Genomic DNA, 14,596 nt, shown 5'->3' on the forward strand with positions numbered 1-14,596 from the left:
TTTTGCTCCCTGTTCAAATGGGTATGAAGAGATCAGATGATAAGCACCTCTGTAAGCTCTCAGATTTTGCGGTCCTGGAGCTAATATTTGGAAGCTGGCAAAAGGCAGACCAGGGAATATGCTGGAATCTCTCTGAGCCAGGCTCTGAGGGCTTATATGGCTCTGGTTATCCTCCCTTCAGGTATTGATTTCAAGAGCATTTTGTTGTCCTTTTTTACAAACTGCACAGATAAGGAGACCAAGGCTGGGCATGCTTGCCAGATTTCATGCAGCAGAGTAGTGGAGATGAAAGGAGACCTAGGTCTGACCTATGAGCCAAAATTCACTGCCGAACTCGTGGTGATACTGGCTGCTGAGAGGGTGTCCTGGGGGAAGGCAGCATCCACGGTGTCTCATCAGCCTTCCCGCTGATGGCAAGTCAGTTCAGCAGGCATCTCTCTCAACAACAGACCATCTTCTCCCACTGTGGGCACAGTAATAAAGGAGAAGATGGAGAAAATGTAAAATGCAGTATCCAAAAAAGGAAAAACCAAATAAGCAACGTTAGCTTTCTTTCATGAAGAGTATAGGAAGGCATTTTCAGGGCCAAGTGATAGCTACGTACACTCTTCTGTAAAATCCCTTTGGCTGCCAAGCCAACTCTCTCATGCCCTTGCTTTCCCAAAACCAACCGCTTCTTTTCAAGAAAGAGCAAAGAAGGTGGCAAACATGTTTAGTAAATAGAGTACTGCACATGGAAGAATTACTTCTGAGCGGCAGTTTCCAAAGCGCTTTGAGCAATGTTTCTCTGCACCCCTGGTAAAGCTGCCTGCAGCCAAACAGACTCAGCCTCACAAAGCAAATGGGCATGCAGCAGAGGGGGACAATGTAAAAAGGGTTTTTTTGGAGACACTGACTTCACAGGGAAGTGCCTGGGCGGGGAAGGAGTGAAAGGAGAGCAGAGATAAACCATCCAGAGAAAAGCAGTTAACCTATTTCACAGCATTTTATGTGTTCAAAAAAACAGTGCAAGCATGTAATTACACTATCACCCCATGGGTGGAGGGATGTGGCTTCTCCACCCCCTCATTTTAGTGATAGCCAAACCAAATTAGAAAGTATGCATGCTGATTCAGCGTCCCAGGCAGTAACTAGAAGTCAGGTGGTCTTAGGTCTTCCCCCCACCCCCTGCTTTTCAGTGAAACTCAGTCTCCCCTTCTCACAAGCTTCAGGGATGCTACTGAAATGGCACAGAGGTCTGATTTGCACTGTAAACGTCATGGGTTGCCAGCACAGTGCACATCACTTGGCCTGGTCTGGGTAGTTTATTTGGCTGTTCTGGGTCTAGCACTGATTAGCCTAACCTTTGCTTAGATGTGGCACTTTTGTATTAATGGAACAGAAGGCAAAAATACACTGTCACCAGCACACGGGAAGTGATCTGTGTTTGTACTGGGAGTGAGCTATTCATTATGCTGTTATCTATAAGGGAGCATACAGATCATGTGAAGTTATCATATAACTCTGCCAATGTAGGTCTGATTTTCCCAGTGATGTTTTGTTTTGTTTCTTGCCTCATCTTGTGAGGTGTACATCAAAGCTCCAGTTAGGTTTCCACACTATAGTGTTCCTTTAGGCAACTCATTGCTTGTGTGGTATGGCAAAGGACGAGGAGGATGGAGTCAGGAGTCACTCATGAGCATTTCAAGCACTGCTGAGATTTTTTTTTTTAACCCTCTTGTAAGTTGTGGTGTGGCTGCCTCAGATTTGATGTCTTTCTCCTTAACCAACCGTCATAGCTACAGCCAAACAGCTTGCTGACCAGCAGTGACCTGGGGTCTGGAGGATGTTTTCTGCAGGAATAACTCTATTCAGCAAAAGGTGAACCTCACTCTGGCATTTTAGATAATGGTTTGTGTCTCGTAGCAGACCTACCTCTCACCCCAGGCCCTCCAAAAACAAGGGAGCTACAGAAAACACTGACCTCAATAACCAGCCCCTCATTCAGTAGAAGGAGAGAGAATTTATGTTCTTCCCAAATAAGTAAGTGCTACTTCTTGTTTCTCTGCAGCATGTAATACAATACAGTGCTACAGGGGCAGTGAAAAGCTAGTAGAAATTCTTGCTGCTGCCACACGGACCTCCCTTCTTTCGGTCAGCTCTGACCCTCTTTCAGGCTTGATCTCAGTTCCTTCGCTGACTCAGATCCGATCCTGTGTGCAGTTTTGGTTCTGGGACTTTCCAAAGCTACTGCCTGGGAGTCCGGCATAGCAGCAGATTGCAATTCATTGCATGTGACCTCTTGCTAAAACAGAAAAAAAAAGGACAAAACAAAACTCTATACATCTCCCAAGTTTCTTTTATTGCTTGGTAGGAGGAGGGTAATCAGATTTCATCGAATGGTGTGCCAGGAAGGAAATTTTTTCCCATGTGCAGCATACAATCAGCCAGGTGCAAGATGAGGAAGGGAGGTTCGTCTTCCTCTGAAGCGTAAGATATTAGCCACTGCTAGAGGCTGTGTACCAGAGATCCGATCAGATATGGCAAATTTTATGTTCCTATGCACAGTGTGAAGCTTTCTTTTCTACCCAACACATTGTAGCAAGTCAAACAATGAGTCATCTCACGAGGGGGAAGAGGAAAGAAAGCTTTTATCTCCCAATGGATAATCTGTCTACCTAGGTATAAACAGCTCTTCACAATGTTGTCTTCTCTCCAGGGGTAGGAAGCAGTTTTAAATTTATAAAACAGTTATTGAATTATCATACCTCTCGGGTCTGTGCCTGGACTCAGTAAAGGTTAGCAGGCAAAAGACCTTTAGCTTCCCTGGTAACTTGGCTGAGGCCCTGTGACCAAACACAATGGTCTAGGCTGTGCCTGTGGTACCACTGTATGCTGTAACAGCTGGCTGAGAGCAAGGGAGTACCACATTCTCCTTGGAGCCCTGGAAAATCATTCTCTGCAGTCTCCACCCACCTAGAGAGAAGTGTAGCCATGGGTCCCTTGCATTTGACTACTTTTTCTTCTTCTTGATTGATTACTTTATAAGGGGTGTGCAAGGAGAACACTCTGTGTTTTGTCACAGGATACACACCCAGGATGGATGTTGACAGGACTTTGCCTCCTGCTCTGTGCCTTGGAAGGGGGAGTTGGGAGAAAATACCATTTCACAGTGGAAACTTGGAATGAAATAATATCCCCAAAGCTTTTCTCAGGATGTTGAGGCAGTTTTTGTTTTCCAAAATGTCCCAGATAAACCAGGATGCCTTGTCAGTCTAAGCTAATGAGGTATTTCACAGTCCAGTGCTTACAGTGATCTTGTGTTAACTTGACGTTCCTCTCCCACACCTTGCCCTCAGATTTTGCACATTGTGGTGTGGGGACAAAAGGGGGGATTTGCTGATGTTTGCCTGTGTTGTCTCAGCTCTGTAACCCTGTGGTCTCTCCCTGCCACAGGTCTGCAGCCCATTTACTGGAGCCGGGATGATGTGGCACAGTGGCTCAGATGGGCAGAGAAAGAGTTTTCCTTGAGGCCGATTGAGAGCAACACTTTTGAGATGAATGGCAAGGCTCTGCTGCTCCTGACCAAAGAGGACTTTCGATACAGGTCTCCTCATTCAGGTGAGGACTACTTGCAGATGCTGTGATTGAAAGAGAGAGAAAACGCAGCAAAAAAAGTCTGGACAAGAATGCAGAAGAAAAAGGACTTGTGTTAGGGGATATGAGGCAGTGAGGAGGAAAGAGTGGACAGCCAAATTCATATGAAGCAAGGCAAAAAAGGAGAAGGTGGGAAGAGAAATCCAGATATATTTGAGTTTTAGGCAAATTTGAATCTGAATCCAAACACAAACGTCTGACCCATTTGTAGTTAAAATTCCCTGTAGAAGTGCAGGCTGCTCTGGCAGCCCTCTGTGACTTCCAGCTCTTTCCTGTAAAGGCTTATCTTTTCACAGACCCAACTACAGCAGCAGGTTAATCAAGTGCTCCAGCCTCTTAAGAAGCCCCTATTAGCATTCTGCCTTGCAGTCGGCTTGGCTGGTGTACTGCTAAAAGTGACTGCAAAACGCATCCCTGTGGGACCTTTCCTCTGTTTTACAGACCCTGTGGGCTTTACTTTTCCAACTTCTCTCAGGTGCTGGAGTCCAGCCCAAGGCACAATACAGACAGGTGGATGAATCAATCTGCCTGTTGCCCAAGTTATGTCTCCATTAGTTCATAAGAAGGATTTAGAAATGTGTGTGTTGCCTGCCTGTATTTGTATCCCCTGCAGTCTGTCTCCTTCAGCAGTACAGTCAGATTAAGCCTCCGCCCTCCTTTGTCAGGGATGTTTAACTAAATATGAGCTATTGGTTCTAAGTAAGGGTGTGAGCTTTCCTTTTATGACCATAAAGATACTCCTGTTAAATATAAAGGCACTTACTTCAATCACTATAGGTGATTAAAGAGTTTGGACCAACACTTGCAGAATTGCCATCATGAGACTTCCAGTGCAAGGTTTGCTAGGTGCAGAAATACAACTGGTGCTACGCAGCTCCAACTGATAAACGGGGAATGGCATTAATTCTGCATTAGACTACTTGATGATTCCCTTGAATTCACTCCCACAGCCATCCTCCAGCAGAATCTGTCTCACAAACTGACTTATGTTTACTATATAGTTTATAGAGTTTATAGTTATATATAAGTTTATAGAGGCATATGGTTCAAATCCAGGAGTAATTTTGTATGGCAGGAGATGCCAAACATTAATGTCTATCATCAGTGTGATGCAGTAGTGAAAACTGGTGCCCAGAAAAAACTTTTTTTTGTTTAATTTTGAACACATTTTGAATCATTTCATTACAAAATTGGCCCTGTTAAGGCAAAGGAGCATTGGAAGCAGGGAGGTGGGAAAGGATTGTGAAGGACAGCTTTGTCTCTCTTCTTGGCAGCTCCCTTTATCATCACAGTGCCTTGCTGTCTACAAGTTACGCCTATGCTCTTCACCGTGTGTGCTGTGAGGACACTTGAAATGAGTAGGATGACATGTATGTAGAATGGAGACAGAGCATTTCCAGAGAAGAACTATTCGCCTGCGAGTCCACACTTGAAGGAGAAAACTAAGTTCTTGCTTACCAAAATTTGGGCTTAAATGACCAAACTAAAGGCCTCCTCCTTCCCATTTTCTCTGCTTCTCCTCTCCAGGTATTCCTTACCAGTAAGAAATCTTTTAGAGGATGTCTCAGTTAGTTCCTAAAACATTTAGAGGACTTCAGGTAACAGGACATCATTTCCCTCACATTAACTATTCGTGAAATTTAGGAAGAACTATGAAATAGTATTTATCATAGAAGTACTATAAAGTTTTTGAAAACTGTATCTACACAAAGCTGCATGCTTTGCACTCCTGATTAAAACAGCAGAACTGCATCTACTCCCCTCAGTGGCTTTATCAGTAAAGTAGTCTCAGAGTCCCACAGCTGCTCTCATGTTCAGGGCTGGTCAGGGGAGGCAGTCAGAAAGAGAGAGGAAAAATGACTTTTTCACTTCTTTACTAGTATAACTGTATCTGTGTGCTGCATAATTGTAACTATTTTGGTAGGTAAAAAAAAAAGATAGCTTTATGGATGTTTTTAGTAGTCTGTCAGGCCAAATCAAAGGAGGTACAAATTTGCTACCTTATTGCTTGGAATGTTACAGCATTAGTTATGATTATGCCACTAGTGCACTCAAAGATGCAAATTATGTGGTAAAATCACTTTTTAGGCTTTCATGTACTAAGCATGGAAAAGGTAACTAGGTTCTCAAGGCTTTGTTTTTAATTAGATTTTCAGGTATTGCAGTCACCTTTTAAAAATGCCCTAAAGTCACCACTGAGACAGCAAAAGCAGCCAAGATGCTAAAGGAAGCTGAACTATGGGAAGCAGAATGGCTTTAACTATTTCACACTGAGACACTAAACTTTTCAACAAACAGAACATTGGCAGTTTATGGAGACAGGCACTGAATGGCACACAACTTACAGTCTCATAGAACCAACTACTAAAAGACCTCACACACAGTTGAGAAAACTCTCACAGAAAATCCAAGGTTTTCTGGTGAAACTTTGCTAAATTAGAAGCCCTTTTTCAAATGATATGCTAGTGCTGTATTCTTCTGTATATGAGCAGTGATAAACAGATGAGAGCAAGTTGCATTGAAAGTAGGAATACTTCCTCCCCCATGTTGTACTCTTTCACTTGGAAATGTCCAGCCAATCACATCAGACAAAACATGTAAGTACCTAGATATTTTATGTGAATGTTGCTGGAAGGAGGGCATCACTACGAGGTGTAATGGATAATAAGACAAGATAACCAGTTAATCCATTGGTCTCCTAGATACTGCAGTGATGGCTTCCACTGAGGAAGAATATAGCAATACTGGTGTCAGGGAATGGGGGCAAACATTAATCCATTAGTCTCCTAGATACTGCAATGATGGCTTCCACTGAGGAAGAATTTAGCAATACTGGTGTCAGGGAATGAGGGCAAACAGCAAGGAACAGCCTGCTTGCAACCGCAAAAGAAATGAGCATTAGCCCAACACCTACCACCCAGATGGGCTTGAGTCAGTTCATTCAGGGACACGTCAGCTTAGTGCTGTACAATTCTTAGCAGACATTTTTGTGGAAGTGTAATCCAGTAGCAACTAACAGACTGTACTTGCCCAGCCAGAGCACCAGCTCCACTGCATCTTGTTCCTTAGTGTGCATCATATCTATGTGGTAATACTGCCTGTTGCAGAGATCCCCATCCAGGTTCAGCTATCTAGAAATAACTAGCTTTGGGATCCCATTGCGTTTTTCAGAAGTCCAACCCTGGACACCAAGAATGAAGTTAAGAAGTTCCTAAGGCAGCTACAGCACTCACGTATCTCCAGAAGTTGTCATTCAGGGTACCTAAATCTCATAAATAAATAAATAAATAAAATAAATAAATCTCTAAGCCTTTGATTGTGTGCTGAAGTAACTTATCGAAGTGAGAGTTGCTGCTCCTATAAATTTTCCTAGAACAGAGTATCAGAGGAGCACGCTGCCACTGCCCTTGGGGCATCCGTATCACAGGGACAGGCACTCATTCTCTACAGCAACTACTTCCTTCTCCCCCCCCTAAAGCCTAAGTTATTCAGTAATTAAAGAGCACCATGATTGCTCCCAGTAACTCACTGAATAAGCATGGGCTCTACATTTATGAATTCTGTGTCCTAAAGTGTTTATATAAAAAACTGAAGCTGTGATAAGAAATAGTGGGACATTGAACTAACTACTTCTTGTGAAGATTTTGAACCCTTGGATCACATGGCCTGAAAAAGCTCTGTATCAGGGTAATAGAAGCAATTTCTTGCCGTTCTCTCATTTTTCGATATTAATACACAAAGGTGTGACACAGAGCTTTTCTTTTTTCCTTTCAGGGAGGAACTTTGCAAAACAGTGAAATACAGGATTTTACTGCAGGCATTTTTAGATCTGAAAATAGCACCCGGGAGCCATGAATTCATGCATCAGATGGCTGAATGAGTCTTCTTAGCAGTATGTAGGTTTTCATTTCCTTTTTCCTGTTGTTTGTCTTCCAGGTGATGTTCTGTATGAACTCCTTCAGCATATCTTGAAACAAAGGAAAGCTCGTATGCTGTTCCCGCCTTTCTTCCACCCTGGGAACTCTATTCATGCTCAGCCAGAGGTCATATTACACCAGAATCATGACGAAGGTAACTGTCTCATTCTTATGGGAGCTATCATTAGAGAGGCGATTTGGGTACGGCTCTGAGGAATGATGTCATTTTCTTGTTCAAAAGTTACTTAAATAAAGCTACACTCCCCCCTCTGACTCCATAGCTGTTAGAACTATCAGATGGTCCAGTGAGAGGACTGGCCATTCTCTATTTATCTTCTATTATTTTGTCATGCTTCCAAGGTCTGTTTAAAAGCTATACCAGATGCAGATTTAAAAAAATACCAAGAAGTTTTATTGAGCCCATCGATTCACTTTTCCTTATTCCCAGTTGGGCAGACAACAGACTTTAGTGTGCCAGAGAGGTAATGAGATGCAATTGTTTGCAGAAAGAGGAAAAAGCAGCCTCAGAGAGGAATATCTAACTCTTAAGTCATTTCAGCTGACAATCTGTCATCGCATCAAGCCAGAGCTTCTGGCACTGAGCCCATCTTGTTGCTCAGCTTTTGAACTGGTTGGGTGATTTTGAGAGAAGTTTTTCTCTGCATATTTGCTCTCTTTTTTACTATCAGAAATATTTTCTTAGGTTGTCTGCTAGCCCTTTAGTAGTATCCATACATACAGTGTCTGCCACAGGTGGTGAAGAAAGAGCAGAGAAGTGTTTGTGCGCTGCAGGTTTTACTTTCTTCCACGTTTTGTTAGAGCAGACCAGAATGTAAGTGTGTTTCCTTCCGTGGAAAATGGAGAGGGTTTTATTCATTTTCTCCAGGAATACACACCCTGAAATATTTTTAGGTTTTCTGTAGCAACAGAAAGATATGAAGCATAAGGTTTTTAAGAAAGCAAGTACTTTGCATGAAAGCGTTAGACAGGATTAATTTTTTTTCAGTCAAAATCAAGAAAATCTAGTGTTATTTTTTCTCAGTAAAGACAAGAACAGAACATTTAGGATGTTGGAACAGAATATTTAGGATATTGCCCTAGTGTCTGCTCACTGGAGAAAACTATTTTAAAATTCAGCATGGGATTGCAAGACAAGATTCAGGGATACTGTCAGACCTATACAGGGAGATCATAGCCAGTCTGAGCAAGCCAGAGTCAAAGGGCATGAGCAAAACTCTAAGCCAAGAGTAGGACAGCAGCAGGGGGTATAAAGACATTCTGAAGTGCTCCCACACAGGTGTATAAATATTTCAGATTAGAAGAGGATGCTGCAGGCTAGGATGAGGCTGAATTGGCAGAGCTGTGCAAGAAGAAGTTGCATGGTGTATTAAAATAGACACTTTGCAGAGGCCATTATAAAAGTCTCCATTTTTTCCCCCAAGCTTGGTGTTCACCCATGGGTATTCCCTTCCAAAATTCCACTAAAGGTGCTGAGTTTTAAACTAGAAAATTTTCCTTCTACATAGGATTGTTGAGTTGGTCCTGCATGTGCATCACTAACAGCGTAAGTCTTTAGCAATATAGTCCAATCTCTGTCAGAGCACAGGAGGATTAAGAAACAATTCTGATTTCTTCTTCACAATCCTCTCCTGTGTGGCTACAGGTAGTACCACTTTTTTCTTAGAAAACTGCTATTACTTCAAAATCTTTCATAATAATGACAAAAATTAGTTCTTGTTTAACTATAAGAACTTCAAAACAAGCAAGCAAAAAAATGACAGCTAGCCTGCCACAGATTCACAGCAATCACAAAACTTTTGTGCCAAGAACTTATTGGCAGGTGTATTTATTTATTTATTTATTTATTTATGTACTTTGACATTCTTTTTTTCTTCTTCCTGTGGTCACTTGAGAGAAACTAGCATAGTTAGGTTTACCATTTGCTCTCAGGAGAATGCAACTTAGCAAATAAAGAGAATGAATGTGAGAGGCAGAACTTAACTCTGCCTAACTCATAAGCTCAGAAGTGTAACAGAGGGGTCATTTTTTCCTTTAGCACAATTTGAGTGATAGAATTTCACAGGTGATAGATTTTTTTTAATCCCTCCTTATGTCAGTGATCTTTTTCCATTTCCCTATACAGGCTCATTTGTCTATCTCTTAGTAGCCTATTTACTTATGATCCTGCTTCTAAGTGCTTTCATTTTAAGTTAGTTAATCCAAAATAAATGGAGTGAACAATTACATCTAGTGGATTTTTGCTAGCTAAAGCAAAGTGAGTTTGACTGTTTCAAATCAGCTGGCAATGGGTGAGCATATTGCCAAGATAGATGGATGAGCAGTGGAGACTGGATTATCCTACATCTCCAGTGGTTCTTCTGACTCAGCACTGAGTGATTTGATGGGGTGCCATACTGGAAGTTTACTCTGTAGTTCCCAACACTTCTCTTATAGGTAAGCAGAGAGTGCTTTGGGATTAGCACCGCCATGATTGCTCACTCCCAGAGTGAGAGCAACTCCACCCATTCCTATATGGGCCAGATAGGTCAGCAGTTTTCCTGAGCACTTTCCCTTTCACAGATTTCTCTTCAAGAAATGACTGTTGGTCACTTAAAATGAAGAGCTAGACTGATGAGTGACTATATTCCTGAAGGAAATGATATACCACATGTGCTTGATTTACAGTAATCCGATGTCCCAAGAAATTAATGTGATGAGGATTTTATTCCACTCAATGCTATTCATGGCAGTGGAGCTTACAGCTAAATTCAAATAGTTTATGGTACATAGCGACTCAGGCCCTGGGGTGAGGGAGTTCTTTGGTTAGGCATTTGAAACAGCTACCTAAAGAAAAAGATCATGGAGGGAAGTAAACATTGGTGTGTATCCATTTTTAGTTCTTCCTCTTGTTGCTTACAAAAGGGCTCCAAGATGCCTGCCTCCTCTCCACTGTTTCCTCCTGGTTCAGGATCACCATGGTTTGGGAGCAGAGAGATAGGTCTGCTTTTATTTGGAACTTGTCAGAGCAAACTAATGTTTACAGAGAGCTTTGGGGAAAGCACAGCAAGGCATGTAAATAAATAGGACAAAAAGTCCCTGCAATATTCTAGTCTGCACTTAAAGGCCAAGAATGAGCACACTGCATTTGAATGAACAGTGACAGAAGTGAATGGTGTGTAGAAGATAGGATGCTGAGTAGAACTTGGGCATAGGTATGAATTGTTCCCACTTTCTTTCAATTGTAGTGAAGAAAGGAAACTTTAAGAAAGGACTGCCACAAGGGTAGGTACAGTTGTAGATTAATCTCTCTTCTATGATCTTCACATTATTTGAGCTATTCTATATTAGTTGGCCACATTGTATTTAAAGCCATTTGGGTTTAAACAAGAGCAATATGTGGCTCTGGAGTTTCATTTCCTCCAGCTGTTTCACTGTGAGTACCTTAAATAGCCCTGTGAATCTATTTTTCTTGTTTGGGACCACAAGTGTGTGCAGTAAGTGTTCCAGAGACATGTATTTTCTGCCTAAACTTTCAGGTTTTCTTGGCAGCCTTCAGTTTCCCTGTATAGACAAGCAGCCCACTGGGTAGGTTAAAAGGGTTGGTGTTTTGTCACTGCCTCGCACTGCATTTTCTCAGGTCTAGAGCTTTGCTTGTTTAGGCCTTTTCATAGACAGTGCTGATCCCTCTCGTTGCCTGCCTGGATTCCAGGACAGTCTGGGAACCTGTCTGCCTCAACAGGGTCTTCAAAGCATATCATCACCTTGACAGAGAGCAAGAGAATCATTCTTTTTAGGAGGATCAGAGCAAAATAAGCAAACAAACAGGCAGCCACAAATAGTCAGCTACTTGTTTCAATTGTTGACGTGTACCCAGCAGTTTCCTTCTCTTATCATCCAAGGCTTTCAACAAACAGTATTGAAATTTGATCTTTGTTTTCTAGATAAAAACCTGTTAGTCATTGCTCACTGGTGGTAGTTTCCTCTCTGTCAGCAATTCCCCAGTCAAAAATGATGGCCTTTTAGCTAAGCTGAAAGTTTACACTGTTCATATTAAACAAGTATTTCATTTTATGAATGGATTATTAATATCTAAAGACATACCTAAAGTTATCTGGAGCCATGATTAGATCTCCTCCTAATTTTTAAGGTCATGGCCAGAGAAGCAAGTCCACACAAAAGTGACACTAGATGTCCTGCTGCTAAAGAAAAGTAAGTGTTTATGTAGTACAACCCATCAGCACAGACAGCATGACATGACAGTAGCACAGACAAAAAAAAAAAAAAGGTATAATATCCTTATGAAGATGTTGCTTGCTCTTACAATCAAGACTGGGTATAAAATGTAGCTAGGGTTCCACAAAATGCTTTAGTGGGTTTTGCTAGATAACTTAGTCTGTTTATCAGACTATTTATATGACAGGACAAGAGGCAATGGGCAGAAACTGAAGCACAGGAAGTTCCGCCTGAACGTGAAGGGGGATTTCTTCAGTGTGAGAGTGACGGAGCACTGGAAGAGGTTGCCCAGAGAGGTTGTGAATCTCCTTCTCTGGAGATCTTCAAGGCCCACCTGGATGCAACCCTGTCTAACATGCTCTAGGTGACCCTGCTTGAGCAGGGAGGTTGGACTAGATGATCTCCAGAGGTGCCTTCCAACCTTACTGATTCTATGATTCTATGATTCAGAGGGCCTTTTGAAAAGTTAGGTCCTACAGCTTTATCACAACAGAGACAATCTATATCTTTCATTTTTTCTTCATAGATACCTTTGTCCAGAGACCTTCAAGACCATCCACAGAAACAGTCCACCACAATACCCCAACCATTGAACTGTTGCATCGTTCTAGATCACCTGTCACCAACAACCACCGTCCATCACCAGATCCCGATCAGCGGCCACTGAAATCCCCTATGGACAGCACTATCCGTCGCCTCTCCCCAGCTGACAGGGTGCCAGGGACAAGGCATCAGCAAGAGAACAACCACCAGGAGCCCTATCCTCTGTCAGTGTCCCCAATAGAAAACAACCATTGCCCCCCTCCTTCTGAAGTGCTCCAGAAGCCCTCCAGCCCTCGCCAGGAGAACACCAGGGTGATCCAGCTTATGCCCAGCCCTATCATGCATCCTTTGATACTGAATCCCAGGCACTCCGATTTCAAACCATCAAGATTGTCTGATGATGGGCTGCACAGGGAGGTAAAACCAATCAACCTGTCCCACCGGGAAGAGTTAGCTTATATGAACCACATCATGGTGTCTGTCTCCCCTCCTGAAGATCATGCAATGCCAATTGGAAGAATAGCAGGTAAGTGACACTGTCTAGGCTACACTGAAGTTGAACCTCCTCATTCGTAACTTACCATGCCATATATTAATAATTTCTCGTTTCCTTTTGCCACTCTGTGGCCTCAGAGTTTACTGGCATTCTGCGAGTTTCTCCACATCTGTGGTTTAGACAGTTAAGTACAATTAAACACATTTCATGGTAGATAAGCAAAGATACAGAGTGACTTCCTTATGACCACAGAATGCATAATTGGGATTTGAACAATTTGTGTCTTGACACTCAGGGCCTCTCTACCTATTAGAAATCCATTTGTTTCCCAAGATTTTTAATCTCCAAAGTCTCCAAACTACCCCTGCAAGGGGTAGTTTTCCAAGAGTCGTGTTCGCATTGGTGACCAGTCTTCGGAAAGACAAGCGCTTTCTGCAAATGGCTGTGCAAATGCAGCGTCAAACCCATTATTACGGTGATGGCAGGATTAGTGAGATCTCACATCAGAGTCCTACTTTGTAGGCCCTCCTGTGCTTCTCACTGCTAGGACTGTCCCTTTTTACGGAAACAAGGTTGCCTTTGTCCCACGCAAACCACAGGCCTTGTCTCACTTTTGTTATCGTAAATAACTGACATCATAACAGCTGAATCAGGAAACTGAGGTTACAGAAAATGTGTTTTGTACTTGAAAGGAAACTGTAAATAGATTGGGAGTGGGGAAAGGGGAATCCAACCACTTCAGAAATATGCCGAATGCCCCAATAAACAATTTCTTTACAGAGACACCAAAACATTCCACACATTTATGTCAGCAGCAAACATAAGCGATACCCAATTTGTGTGGGGTATTACACATCCACACCCATACATTTTAAAACACTTTGTTCATTTGTGTCTTTATAGGCCTTACATTTGTTACAGATGGAGTGCTGCCTTAGCTCTAATGAGGAAGATGTTCTGTTTTCTTAAGACTTACCACTTTAAATTCAAAAGGGACGTATCTTACCACCTAGCCAAATATTAATTGCAACAAGGGCCATAATTCTTTCATCTGTGTAATGGGTTACAGAAATTAATCCTGTGGCATTTTTGTCTGAATGACTTTTGTTTCTCCCCTTTTGCCCACACTAATCTTAGCAAGGTGAGAAATGCACTTAATGTTATGACAGAGAATACACTCTACTAGTTGCACCACTGGAGACTTTCTTTCTTTAAAGTACTACAGAAAGATTAGAGGTTTTTTATTTTTATTTTTTAGGTAGGAAGCATTCTCTAAAAATGAAGCCTAGCCTGGAAAGAATATAAGAAAAAAGTATATATTTTTTTTTAATTTTTAAATTTAAATCCAGGAGTTCCCTTACGTAACTGGGAATCTTTAGTTTCTGTATGCATTGTGCATTGCCTCCAGTGACACCAGCACCGTAACTAGTACCCGCATATCCATCCCTCTTTGTTCGCAGGGCAACAGTGCCCAAGCCTATGGTTGTTTGGACATAACACAGTTTCTTGGCAAATACGTGTAGCATTTTAAAGTGCTCTGTACAGGCTACATTTGCATGCTTAGCTGCCTCATTTGCAGTCCAGTGCTTAGTATCACCAGTGCTTGTCTTAAAGAGCAAGTGAAGTATTTCATGCTAAAAAATCTGAGACCTGCTCATATGTTCAGTTCAGATGAGGGCAGTACTTAAGGCCAAGGTGGGCAGTTACATAACTGGCAATTGCTAGCATCTTAGATCAGTACAACTAAATTTGCCAGCATTTCCATCAGTAC

General features: G+C 42.2%; 1 protein-coding gene across 2 annotated transcripts in view; it reads left to right on the forward strand.

Annotated features, from left to right (window-relative positions):
• ETV6 (ETS variant transcription factor 6) overlaps positions 1-14,596 on the forward strand; it is a 141,770-nt gene that overhangs the window by 102,935 nt on the left and 24,239 nt on the right. For both annotated transcript variants that reach the window (XM_062592734.1, XM_062592742.1), the window contains exons 3-5: positions 3,436-3,600; positions 7,573-7,707; positions 12,313-12,855. In XM_062592734.1, coding sequence (XP_062448718.1) covers positions 3,436-3,600; positions 7,573-7,707; positions 12,313-12,855 — 843 coding nt within the window. The remainder of the gene's footprint in view (positions 1-3,435; positions 3,601-7,572; positions 7,708-12,312; positions 12,856-14,596) is intronic.

Source organism: Rhea pennata, chromosome 1 (assembly GCF_028389875.1).
Source record: "Rhea pennata isolate bPtePen1 chromosome 1, bPtePen1.pri, whole genome shotgun sequence".
Lineage (NCBI taxonomy): Eukaryota > Metazoa > Chordata > Aves > Rheiformes > Rheidae > Rhea > Rhea pennata.